Here is a 13,809-nt window from a genome sequence, read left to right as displayed (position 1 = left end):
ACACAGAAGAGGCATCTGGGTTTTGTATGTATTTTTAAATTAGTCATTCTAGGTACAGACCTAGTGTTGGACCTATACCTTCTGAGAACATCTGTGCTCTTTCTAGTTGCTTTTAGAAAGGTGTCACCTACTGTCAGTCTCATCTGAACCTAAGTAAAAGGTGGGTGCTGAGGAAGCAGTGATCAAAGCACAACTTAACAGCTGCGTAGGCCAGATGAGTGGCTTGCAGTCAGTTTGAGTGCAACTGTGCATCAGCCCAACACTGCACATAAGCATGATTTAGCATGCAGGGTTAGAGCAGGGGAATGGCAAGTAATACTGTCACCACTTCCTTACTACCAAAGTTCTTGACCCATGGGGAGCCCTGTGGGCTGGATGATATGGCTCCCTGGGTGATTTGAGCACAGCTGATCAAAGGTGTTAAGAGTAGTAGCTGGGTATATCTTCTAAAATCTGGCATCGGTGCAGAAGACCTCCCTGCTGTCTGAGATGGAACCATGAGGAAAGCTGCAAAAACATCACCTCTCAAATGCTTTTTACCTTACCCAAGGTTTTCTCCCAGTTAGTATCTTGCATACTGGCACTGTTTTAATTGAGAAACACTAGTGTAACCTAATTTTTACTGTTGCACCATCATTACCAGCTCATGTATGGCTTAAGTTATTTAATTTGTAACAATCCTTGAAACTTTGGTTTAAAAGAAATCTGTAACTAGGGGTCTGAGTGACCTGTTAGAACTTGAATCTTAAAGTTTTGAGCTAAAGTTTCTTGTTTCTCTCTTGTTCTAGATTGCAATGTTGACCATGACCACTGACAATGAAGAGGTATTTACATTATTATTTAATAGCGGTTTGCCTGAATCTTTGCTAATTATAATTAGTTTTTAAAATCATCCTGGATCTGCATGTTATACCAGTATTTGGTGACTCTTGGAATAACTCTATATACTGGTATGGGGTGGGGATGAAGTCTTAAATAGGTTTTGCATAACTTCTTCTTTTGACAAGCATCTGTTGGAGTGTTGTTCAGTATACTTTTTTTTTCCTCCACTTCAGTCGAACCTGAGCAGTCGTTCATAACCATGATTCATATTTCTTATTAAATAAACTTGCTCAAACAGTTTGAGAGTGCAACTGGCATCTAAAAAGTTGTCTGTGGGTCTGGAAAGTATAGGTCTGTGTTTTTGTACTTCAAGCTTAGCTCAATTTCAGATTTTGTATTACCAAGAAAGGACTAAAGCTGGGGAAGAGTTGGGTTGGTGCGTTACCCTAGAAAACCTCTTCTTTACTCCCAAATATAGTTTATTTTGTACAAAAACTAGTAATTAGACTAAACAAATAATCAGACCAAAGGCTCGCTTCATTTCCTTAGCACTGTTATTGTGTACCATTTTCTATCCCAACATGAACCATAGCAGGCTAAAATGTAATATTTTTTCCTGTGTCTGTGTTCATAGCAATGATACGTTCAGAGAACATATTGCTTAATGATGGCTTTAGTTTGCCCAACCCAAAATTAATACTCTTGAAATCTGATGGAGTGAGAGGAATTGTTTTTTGGGGAAAATGCAAACAATTTTGGGGGCTTTTTATAAGTCATAACGGTGAGTATAGAGAGACTAGCCATTCTGTTAGACTGTAACATCAAAACTTGAATTCAGGATGATGCAAGTTTAACATGAAAGTTACCCCTCTTCCCCATCTGCTAATTTCTATGAAGGATACTAGAAGTGCAGCTTTCCTGCAAAACGAACTTCAGATGTTTAAACAAGCCTCTAGAAAGATGGCCCATAATGGTCACTGGCAGCTGAAGTCTAATTATTTGTGGGAATTTCTTCCCTTTGAGAAGCCAAATGGCAGTTGCATAGTAAGAATTTAGGCTTACACGAGGTCCCACCATGAATTTCTCTCCTTACCATACCACACTTCCCTAATGTGAATTATGACTTCTGATGTCTACTCCTTGCTCAATTCTATGCAGCATGGGTTGGCAACATGTGGCCCTCAAGCCATATCTGACCCACTGAACCAGACGTCTTTGCTAATACCTATGCCTGTGCTGTAGCTGGGAGTTGTTCCCACGTTGCTGCTGCCGCTTCTGTCTTCCCCTTGCTTCCTGGCTGCAGTGTGGGTGCAGCTTCCAGCCAGTGGGGAACTGAGCTGTGGCTGGGCAGCTTCCAGCTGCAGAAGAGGAAGAAGGCATACACAGGGAGAAGTGGCAGCTTTCAGCTGTCTGGCCCTGACTGTTCCCTGCTGGCTGGATGTTGTGCCCATGCTGCAACCAGGGAGAAGCCATGGGTGCAGTTCCCAGCTGTCTGCCTCTGGTGCAGCTCCCCATCTGCCTGGAAGCTGCTCTCATGCTCTACTTGTGAGTGAGGAGTTGGGAAAAGTGGTAATGGCACTGACATAGCTCCCAGTTGTTTCAGTTGTGTTCTACTTGTTTCATAAGTAGTTTGCTTCTACATTTGGGGAACTTGCTTCCTTTAAAAAAAAAAACAAACAAAAAAATCAAAGATCATTACCTGTATGAAGATCTTAGTAATGAGCATTTCGGTGAGCTGTAGTGAAGATGACTGATTTTTAACTGATCCCTTGAGCTCTTGTTTTGTAGGCTTCAGATGCAGAGTCCCGTGAAGGCTTGATAAAAAATCACTACATGGCAAGGATAGCAGACCTCACTTCCCATCTACAGCTTGCTGACAGCAAATCAGTGCACTTTCACGCTGAGGTGAGCATGCCATCAGCTTGCTGCTTTCACAATGGGCGATCCTTTCTGCACGAGTAGCAGACTCGTAATAGGTGGTGCGAAACTGGCTTCTGAAATGTATTCTTTGGTTATATAAAAGGTGAAACTTACTGAGTCACGTACCAGGTTGCTTATTTCTGAAAAAAACATAAACTGTCTTAGTCTGCTAGTCCATTATATTTAATCGTGGACCTATCTGTGTTACTTCCTAATGTATTATTGTAAACCTTGTTTGCTGGGGGGTGTTTTTTAAGTTACCAAACCAGTTCTTGGTTTTGTGGGACAAACCACAGCCTTCAAAATTTTTTTGGCAGCTTGATGGTAGAGTGCTAGAACAAACTTTCTCACCCTCGAATCAGACTATTATATACTGTAGACTGATTAACTTTGGAAACTGAACTGTTTTCAGGCATTTGTTATGCTTAAGTTTAGGAGCAAAAAATGTTTCTTTCTTCCTTTCTTCAATCAAGAAGTGACAGCTACTCTGAACACTTTTTTGTTATGCTGATTAGTATATTCAGATGGGCCAGAAAAATGTCTGGAACATGTCCCATTGTTTTGATAGATTTGCCTTGTCAGCCTTAATATAAAAAAATTACGTATATGGTAGATGAGTCTGCATAATGATAGTCTTCCTATAAGCCCATACGTGCATGCACTAACCTTGCATCTTGGCATCTTGCTGTTTTGAGCTGAGATGTGTGTATATATATGTATATGTATGTATATGTATATGTATGTATGTATATATATATATAAAAAGAAACAGATTGTGCTGATCTAAAATGTTTTCTGGCAACAATGTCTAATATTAATTTTGCAAAAGTTAATAGGAGCACAGCACTTACCTCAAATAAATAAAACTTATTTTTTTAATAATCTCAAATGTCATAGCTTCTCTTTATAATATTAAATAAGTCACAGTTGCTGTGTGAAGTTCTACATGCAAGCTTCCTGAAATATGAGATTTTGATTTACCCAGCTCTACAGAAGTTCCAAAATAGACACATTAAAAACAAAACAAAAAAAAAACAAGGTCAAATAACAGGCTAGATATTAAAGATACTTTTAGGGGCTAACTTTTTCTTTTTCTAATTGACAGTGCCGAGCACTTGCCAAAAGGTTATCTTTAGCTGAAAAGTCTAAGGAATCGCTAATAGAGGAGCTGAAATTGGCCAGTCAGAACATCAGCAGGTTACAGGCAAGTGGAGTATTAGCAGCGTACTGTAATGGATGAACTCTGGGGCAGCTGTGGGTGGAAAAGTCATGAAAAGCTATTTTAAGTATGGCAATACTCGGAGTGGTGAGTGTGAAAACTGTAATGGGACATGAGTACATTTTTTTTTAAAGAACATATTTAACTTATGCACATAATTACAGTTTAGCAAAAATGAAGTGAAATTATCTTCTGGTGTCCATGTTTTAGTTCATTTTAAATAACCTGGCTTATTTAGATATACAGATGTCACAGACAAACACTGGTTTTGTACCATTGTTCCATGGGTTTTTTCCCTTCCAAACTAGGTTTTTGTTTGTAAATCCAGGCAGTTTGGTCACTGGGAAAAGCATTATGGAAAACCTGTATGTAACAGGGATGGGCAAGTATTTGGGCTTGTGGGCCACACGGAGTTTTGGGGATCTGTCGCAGGCCATGTCAGCAGTGTATGCCAGTCCTCCCCCAGCAGCTTACCAAACCTCCCTTTGTGGGAGGGAACTGTGGGTGAGGATGGGGAGCTGGCATGGGCATGGGTGGGAGCTTCAACAGGTTCAACCTCTGGCCTGGCTGCCTACCCCAAGGAGGGGCTCAGGCATATGCCCTGATCCCTAGTGGAAACCTACCAGCTGTGTCCACAGCTGATGCCAGTGCCTGCCTGGCACCACTTCCAGCATGTGGGAGCTGGTGTTAAGTTTTTCAGGGATGTGCTGTGGGGCAAGGTGGTTCTGCCCACAATGAGCAGCAGTGGCTGGTGCTGGGTGCCAGGCAGAAGGATCCAGCAGCGGGCATGCTCTCCACTGCTAGGGTCCTTCTGGATGCAGCTGCCTGGAGTCTGCAGGGCAACACTGGTGGCAGTGGTGGGGAGAAACTTTAGGGCAGCCCTGGCACAGGAGGCAGGGCTGCCTCTTTGTCACCCCCCACCCCACACCTACAACATATCCCCACAGCTTATACCAGCTCCTGGTCCATGTGCTGGAAGCAGCACCAGGCTGGTGCCAGCATCAGCTGTGGATGCAGCTGGTAGGTTCCCACTGGGGATTGGTCTGTCCCCCTGCATCTACAAGTGATGCTGCTGCATCAGTGTCAGCTGTGGTCCCAGGCTGTCGTCCTGATTCCCAGCGGGAATCTGCAGGCAGCGTCTGCAGCTGATCCTGGTGCTCCTCTAGTGTACAGGGCAGGAGCTGGTGTAAGCTGCAGACAGGACTGGGACATGGCTGCCTGGCATGATGCAGCAACCAGAGCTGCTGTCTCCTGGTGGGTCGGATCCTGTGACTTTGCAGCCACTGACCTGTGGGTCAAATGCATTCAGTTGGCAGGCTGGTTTCAGCCTGTGAACCATATTTTGCGTGCTCCTGATCTGTGAATTCTTGTAAGTAAAGTCTTGCTTCCACATCACATGCCTCATCAAAGTACTACCAGCAGCTTGCTTGCTGCTTCAGACACAAGCTACTATGCTCAGCCAATGCTTATGGCTATGAGAGGGTTAATGCAGGTTTTTGCCCCTCACCTTGCTGTACCAGACACAAACAGTGGTCCTCTTGGTAGCTGCATGGCCTGCACAGTATCTCTGGATGCACTTCTTTTCTAGTGAAGAAAGCAGCTTCCCTGCTTAAAATATGCTGACTTTTTTGGGGGGATGTCTGTTGTATGTAAAGAAAAATATATGGTACTCTGTCAGTAAAACTTCAAATATACTAGAAAGCAGCTTTGAGATGGGCTTCTCCAGTAATACAGACCCACATGTAAGAATACACAGATGCCAAATACAGGCAGTGTCTGCTAAAGACTCAGTTGAGGCCTACAGGATCTATTCAGGAGTGCAGAGGTGGGACTTTGAATTATACAGTATAACAACACAGCCTGCTTGTCAGTAGAATATTAAAGGACAACTGTTTTTTCAAATACTTTCAATACTTTACAGCCTCTAAACTTCCATGAGAATGGAAAATAACTGTCACTTAAAATATAAACCTTACTTTTGCTTTTATGTTGTCCTTTGGGGAGTAAGTGTTGCTGCAGCAAGCTGGAAAAATAGGCTCTAACATTTTGTGTTGTTACCTGTTATGTTTATGCTACCTCTTTCTTGTTTCTATCAGTGCCATACAAAGTCATGCCCTAAGCTTCTTAAAAACAGGTGCATTTTTTTAAACTAAAGGCTGTACACATCTTGTCCCTTAGACTTGCAAGGGTGAATATACACAAGCTGCATGATAGAGACAGCTTTAGGAATGTCACTTCACATGCCTTTGTCACATGTGAACTGGAAATGTCTTTTGTGTAATGTTTTGATATCACGAAGCCTTACATGCTTTGGCTTTCACTGTCGCAACTGAATTTAAAAGTAAAATTCCATTTGCCATGGCACAGTCCCCATTTGCCTTGCTGCTTGAAGATCACATCTGATGTCAGAAGATGAACATCAGTTAGCTGTCAGCTTGAAGTATCTTTGGCACACTGCTAATGGAGGCATTTCCTGGCTCTTGTAATAGTTACTCTGGTAGCTTTTTCTCTGCCTGTAACTTGTTTAACGTCTGATGCAGAACTTAATTGAAAGTATAGTGTCTGACCTTTGTAAACAAGACTGGCATGATGGAAATTATCTGCATAAATCCTTTCTTAAAACAGTGATTCATTATTACCGTGCCTTTGTGTTTACATAAATATTAGGTACAAATGCACAGCAAACATACTTACTGTGAGCAAGAGTTGCAGGATTGGATCATCTGCCTTTTAAAACTGACTTCTTTGTGCCCAGTCACCACCTAAACAGTGCATGTATAAATTGTAAGTTTTAAATTATGCTCATCTATCCAGGTTCTCGGGTAAGACATGTGCACTCCAAAACTTTGGTGTGTAATGGGATTTCTGTGCGTGATACTAAGACCAGTATCCTTGTGGTAGTGTGAAGTCTATTGTAAGACAAAATTTGACCACTTTCTCCTAGTGACAAATAGACTATTGAAATCCCTATGAATAAAATGAATTGGCACACTATCTGAAAAGCTCCATATCCTTCTCCCAAGAAAATCATGCAAGTTGTTACCCACAGTTACTAACCCACTTATAAGTATTTTTTTTAAAGGTACTTATAATCCTGGCTCTTAAATTTAATAAATAAAGTATTTGCACCAATGAAGATGCCCAATTCCAGACTAAAACAAGTCTCAGTGGTTCTAACCATGTTCTTAATTCTGACCAGAACACGCTTGTCTTTTTGCACCATATGGTTGAGAAGTGATAGGGGAAACCGGTAATTAAAAATGTAAGGAAATAACTACTGACTTCTGCAGAAGTCATACTTCTATTCTTCATAATAAAATAGCTTGAATGCATGAATTTGTCCAGGAAAACTTCTGTCAACCAATTTAAGTACCTGCATTAGAGCAGTGTGCTGAATGTCGCTGCTATTGAGCAAAATTGAAGGCTGCTATTCTTTTACTTAGGATGAATTGATGACCACCAAAAGAAGCTATGAGGATCAGTTAAGTATGATGAGTGATCACCTCTGCAGTATGAATGAAACCTTAACGAAACAAAGGGAAGAAATTGATACACTAAAGATGACTAGTAAGGTAGGTTATCCTGTGTTCACTTTGGGCATGGGCTGCAATAGAAGTTTTTAGCCCATGGTGCTTTAAACCAGGAGCTGGCCACCTTTTACAAGCCATGGGCCAGAACAGTGCAGACTTGGTTCAGTTCAGGCCAGTTGGCTTTGCCCTGGCAGTGCTGGAGTGTGTGTGTGTGTGTGTGTGTGGTGGTGGGGGGGGGTCTTTTCCCACTCCCACATGGCCAGGCAGCTGGGAACTGCATCCATGCCACAACCACTTCTAGCTTCCAGACGGTAGCAATGGCGTAGCTTTCCCATGGTTGGGGAGGACCATGCATCTGCACTGCTGCCACCTCTCCCCTTTCTCCTGTTCCTCTCTATGTCCCCCACCCTGAACTAAAAGCATAGGCACAGCTGGAAACTACCCTGCCCCAGCACAACTCGCCACAGTCTCAGCTGAGGAGGCATGAAGAAGCAGTGGCAGTGCAGACAGCTTGCAGGTGCCTGACCACAGCTTAGCTTCACACTGGCTGGAAGGTGTACCTGTGCTACAGCTGAGGGGCAAGGCTGGGAGAAGTGGTGGCAGCTCAGGCAGAGCCCTCCAGCTCTCTGGGCTGGATCCAGTGGCTCTGTGGATTAGATATTGCTGACCCTGCTCTTTAGTAAGCAGGTAGTTCCTATGCTCTTCGGTTCTGGGTAGGAAAGCATCACCTTCTATAGATTGAAGTGAACAAGAAAATCCTGGAACTTCTGCCTGGGCAGGTAGAAATGAATAGTGGTTGGGGCCCATCACTTCCTTACATACATACTTTCTCTCTGAAGATAGCTTGTCACATCCTCCCCACATCAGCTTAGACTTTCAAAAGGAACTCCTTCATGAAGAAGCTGAGCTGCAGAGATTTTCCCTACTGCTTAAAAATAATTGTAGCTTGAAAATCCTTAGGGAGAAGATGGGGCAGTTGTAATTAACCTGTTTATTGCTGGGATGCTTATTATGAGTACTTCACTGTAGTTACAGCATGTTTAGTTCAGCACTACTATATATTCTTTATCCCTTCTCCTATCCCAGTGAACGAGCTGCAGCTGCTCCTGTTTTTCTGTTGAAATGGCACTTGGATTTTTTTTTTTGCAATCACTTCTTATTTCTGTGTGCTGTTCAGGGCAGGGCCCTTTTCAGTCACTAAATTATCACGCAGGTTTAGCATTATCACCACCTATTAACAATTTTGTTTCCTAAGCAAGGAGTCTGTGTACTCACTGTACGTTGGTCTGCAGCTTGGTTTTGTTACCAGTGCAAACAGAATACGAAACAAAGTGCCACTTGGAACATTTGATGCTTAATCATTATTTTTTGTGGTGGGGAGTAATCTGGTGCTATGGAAGCTTTGTCCGTGTGTGTGTGTGTATATATAAGGTATTTCTGGGGAGGGGCAGGGAGGTTGGGGGTAGAGCATGCCATTTGCTACACTTGTGGAAGTCTGGGAGTGAACATGAGCTGAAAGTGAAACCAGTAAAAGTGACTACCAGGAGTTTGAATGCAGCTATGGGCTGCTTCCCTGCATCTAGAACCTCATGTTTTTCAGATATTTGGCTCTGCGTAGTTTTGACTTGGCAGCATAAAAAGTTTCTTTGACATTTGGTGGTTTTGGCATGTAATGTCTTGTAACTTTAAACAGAGGCTGTCAAGTCAATGTGGAACTAACATTGAGGTTTTAGAAAAGCATGTTTGCCTAGAAAGTTTTATTCGGGTTGTCTTACATTTTGTGGGAGGTTTGGTTTAGTTCGTTTGTTTTTTAAAACATTCCAGTAGGCATGCTGTCTCTCTGAATATTGCTTTTTGGGACATTTTACGTGTCTGCAAAACAATTTTGAACGTAATTGAAAACTTCATTATGAGTTGATCTATTTTTATTGTACAGTTCTGATATAGGGACGAACAAAAAGTACACACAGCTAAAACACTAGTTAAAAAACAACCAATCATACTTTACCACTGTAAGATCTGTCTAATAAGATGCAAGTCTCTGAACTAAATATGAATTGTAAAATGTGTTCCTTTAAACAGTGTTGTCTTTAAAAGGTTTCACAAATTTACAATGAAATCTGTTTTTTACCCTCATATAAATGGCCAGAAAATTAATATATGCCCTGTAATTCAGTTTTGGAAGCATATAGTATGGCACAGATGTACTTAAAAAAATAACCTCCCCCTAAAATAGTTAAGTCTCTCTGGTAATTGGATTTTAAATTACCTAAAATATTTGAAACCTTTCAAAAAGAAAAATGCTCAAGTCCTCATATTTTAAAAGGCCACAATTTCACTTTAAAATAATCTCATTTTAATGAGAAGATTATGAAACTGAAAGTTAAATTTGGGGAGGATTTTATTTCCAGGTCAAATAAATATTTTCTCATAAGGGAAATAAAGGACCAAACTCTACCAGCAATTAACCAGTTTTCTTTCAAAGCAGAAACTGTAAACCCCTAAAAAAAACACTTATTATGAATAAGGTTGTCAGTGATTATTGTAAGTGACCAGTTGAGTCCTTTCCTTTTCCTTTGAGAGGATTCTGCTTTTACTAAAACCAAAATAGTAAAGGTTAATGTTTTCTGGAGAAAAACTGAAAAAGGAAGTTCTCCATTTAGGTCTTTTGGCATGTAGCCTGTAAGGTTTGTATTAAAAACAAATACATCACTTACTGGCCCAATGAGATCTCTTGTCTTCACTGTCACAGCATTTGAATTATGGCATAAATGAGAACTTGGACATAATCTAAAAGCTTTTCTCCCAGGTTTTTATTGGACTGAGATATCTGTGGTTTTGATGTCTGAGAGCTCTGCTATCTTCTATTATGTCTATTAAAATTGAAGAATTTCTACAGCAGCTATCTAATGTTTTAACTACAGAAGCTTGTGAACAGTCTCTTTTTTTTTTTTATCTTTACCTTTTTTTTTCCAAAGTCAGAAACTATATTCTTGTGTAAGCATCCTATTTTTCTGTACGTTTTTCTCTAAACTCGTAGTGAATTAGGGCTCCATTTTTTTTTCTTTGGATTTTGTGGTTATTATGAATTTTCTAACATAGGTTTGTGCATTATTTTTTCTCTTGCTACAGGGAAATTCCAAAAAGAACAAAAATCGATAGTTTGTGGCCAGTCAACTGCCTCTCAGACACTGTTGCTGCTGCTGCACAGAACTTGCAGATGCTGAAAATCTGTCTAATCTTGTTAGGTCTTTACAGGAAACAGAGGTGATATTGGACCTAGTGATTTGATGTTTATACGTGAGTTTGAAACAGTTAGAACTTGTAACCAGTAAATCAAACAATTAAATGTTGTCAGTAAAACAAAATTTACACTCCATTAGGACTTACCTTAAGTTTTTACAGTGCACTTTTTCAAACTAGGTTTTAATTTCATGTAATAACATCAGAAACTTTTGTATACTTTCCAGTTCAATTATACATTAACCTGTCTGTTTCTGGGTAGAGGTCAACATGTGAGCATCCATACATTCAGTTACTTGTTGAAAGTAATCTAAAGATTCATTAGAAAACTATTTTTGGCCATGCAAGCTGTGCAGTTATTGTAAATTTTATTGCCTCTTGCTCTCAAATTTTCTGGAGTAACTGAGTTGGTTGCTAAAGGAAGGTTAAATCAATAAATTCATGCTTGAAGTAAAAATGGGTTTGGTCTCGTCTTGGTGTATCTTCAGTGATGGTAACTCCAGTTCACTACATTTAGGGGTCTGGGTTTTGAACTTAAGAGCGTAAGTAGCTCAATCAAGGAGCTCTTGAAATTGCCTCAAAGGACTTGTTTAGGGCATGTTTCAATTTTGAAACATATTGACATAAAGTAGCTGGTTGAAGCTGGAGAAGATGTGAACATAAGATGTTGAAAAGGAATCAAAATCTCTTTTAACTTCCTCTCAGCAGCATAACAGCAGGCAGGCTAGATCAGTCTGCTACTCTACTGCAACAAAGAAGGATCTATTAAATGCATAGAAGATTTAAACACTGAATTTGCAGGAGTTTAAGGCATTTTATGGCATTTTTGAAATTGCCTTGAGGATCCCCATTTTGGAAAAAAAAGTCTGTTTTTACATTTGTTCATAATTATAGCTTATTTGGAAGCCTGTGGATTTTGGACTCGTAAATCTCAAGATTTTGGGCACAGTGTAACAGTGCAGGTTTCCACAGCATTTTTTAAAAATCAAATTCCTTGGTGCTCAGCAATTTTGGGGTTTTGTTTTTTGTTTTTGGTGGGTTTTATTTATTTATTTTTTTTACATTGAACTTCCCTTCCATGATGGCACTTGCTTGTCCTGACAAAGATTCACTCTGTAATGGTTAGCCATGTCAGTGTATGTTATGAATCTTTAATAAAAAAAAAATCCATTGAAAAATAGGTTATTGTGAGTCCCTTTTTGTGTACACTTGCCTATGGTATGTTTCTGTTTTTTCAGAGACAGCAGAGTTAACAAGGACAAGTTCCTGGGAAGGAGAGGAAGATTTGATGAGAGAGGATCCTTAAGATCATTTTTTTTTCTTCTAGTCAAGGCTGCTCTGAAAATTAAAATATTCTCCTCTTTGAATCTGTTCCTTGTTTCAGAGTATTAATACTGTATTTACCCAAATCCAAGACATTGCTGAATTATAAATTACCCTCCAGTAATAAAATTCTATCCATGAGTTATTTAATTATCAGGGGGGTTATATTAAAGTAATCCCTCCAAAGCAGTGGGGGGAGATAAGGGGTCTAGGACCTAGACTACTGCCTTTTTCCCCCCTACTTGCCTTTGCCCCTTGACTTCTTCCAGCCTGGCCTGACCTAGCCAGGGAGAAATAGTTGCAGCAGCTCTGGGTCCAGCTGGGTTGGGGCTGCTACTGACAGCCAGAACTGAAAACAAGAAGCCAGGTAGTGGAAAGGGAGTGGGGGGCAGGACAGCAAGTAGCCAAGAGGGCAGGCTACATGGTCTCCCCCTCTGCCTCACCCCAAGCCACACAGTAGGTCTCCCTCTGTGTGCCCCTCCATCGTGCAGTCTCCTGTACAATCACCACATGCCCCCTTCACTGCATGAGCCACCCAAGCTCAGCTCTTGCTTTGGCCCCAAGTTCCAGAGCCAAAGTTGGAGTTCATCTGCCACCTGCCCCAGCTGGTACTCAAATCTAACTTTCTAGCTTGGTCTCTGCCTGGAGGTGGCGTTTTTTGGAAGTTAAAGCAAAAAAGATAGCTTGAAAATGAAGAATCCAATCCACCTCAAATGAAGATTTTACCTTCAGCACCAAACACTCAGCCCTGCTAAGTGCCTAAGCTGTCTATACTTAGATGGTCATTGATATGAGTTCAAGGCAGTCCTCTTTAAATTAGTAAAACAGTGGCTAGAAATCCTTCACTTTTAAATTAGGGACATTTTTCATAAAAGCCCAGTCTTTTAGCTAGCTTTTGTTAAACAGCATATTTTATTGTATTATGTACTACCTTATTCAATTTATGGATTTAGGATGGTGCCAAGTGGACTGAATTGTGATTCATAATATCCTAAGAGCTTCATATGAAGTATTAACTGGTTTGCTATGAGGGATTTGGGCCTTTTCAAATACCTGAAAGCTTATATTTGCAATTCCAGATTGTGACAAATTCCACTTACAACAATGGTGAGAAAAGATACTGAAAATTAAACTGCAAAAAGAAAATGGTCTTTAAAAGTGTGGGTTTACTGGTATTCTGGGATAGTCTCGAAATACTTGTACTTGCATTTGGAAAGTCATAGTTACACACTAACTGTATTTAATGTTCCTTAAGACAAATTTCTTTGTATTGGCAACAGTCAAATCCATAAAAATCTCAGACTATTATCCTTCTATAAACTATCACATGAATTTTAAAAATTACTTGAGAATGAAGTTCATCTCATGTAAGCTCCACATGATATGTTTAAATATCTTGGCTATTTTAAAAAGCTTTAAAACCTTAAAGAGCAGCAAATGCAGAGAGGATTACCTGCCAGTAAGATTAACTTTTAAGATTTTTTTTTCCCCCTCCAAGACAGAGATAGGCTTAAGTCATCAAAAGAGTTATTTTTCCCCCCACTGTTTTTGTGAGTAAAATAATTATATGTAGTCTAACTATTCAACTTAATTTGATCCAAGTGTAAGCAAATGAGAGAAATTATCAACAGGAACTTATATAAGTGTTAGAAACTCAACTTTTGTGAGGAACTAGCAAGCTTTTATAGTCCTAACAACACAAAGTTGAGAGATCACCCTCTGCCATTTGCCAGTTATACTGTTAACAAAGCA

General features: G+C 40.3%; 1 protein-coding gene across 3 annotated transcripts in view; it reads left to right on the top strand.

The window, feature by feature from the left end:
- PPP1R21 (protein phosphatase 1 regulatory subunit 21) overlaps nt 1-12,104 on the top strand; it is a 38,579-nt gene extending 26,475 nt beyond the window's left edge. The window contains exons 18-23 of one of the 3 annotated variants that reach the window (XR_002103566.1): nt 789-824; nt 2,611-2,727; nt 3,848-3,946; nt 7,405-7,533; nt 10,624-10,758; nt 11,973-12,104. Coding sequence is in view for 1 of the 3 variants with exons in the window: in XM_019549341.1 (XP_019404886.1) it covers nt 789-824; nt 2,611-2,727; nt 3,848-3,946; nt 7,405-7,533; nt 10,624-10,653 (411 nt within the window). In the remaining 2 variants the exon portion in view is untranslated. Of the gene's footprint in view, nt 1-788; nt 825-2,610; nt 2,728-3,847; nt 3,947-7,404; nt 7,534-10,623; nt 11,915-11,972 lie in introns of those variants that run through there. The other 2 variants (XR_002103565.1, XM_019549341.1) reach the window with 2 other exon arrangements.
- The last annotated feature ends 1,705 nt before the right edge of the window (nt 12,105-13,809 follow it).

Source organism: Crocodylus porosus, unplaced genomic scaffold (assembly GCF_001723895.1).
Source record: "Crocodylus porosus isolate Cpor-Errol unplaced genomic scaffold, CroPor_comp1, whole genome shotgun sequence".
Taxonomy (NCBI): Eukaryota; Metazoa; Chordata; order Crocodylia; family Crocodylidae; genus Crocodylus; species Crocodylus porosus.
Note: the sequence above shows the minus strand (reverse complement) of the source record. Positions and strands in the feature narration are given on the sequence as shown.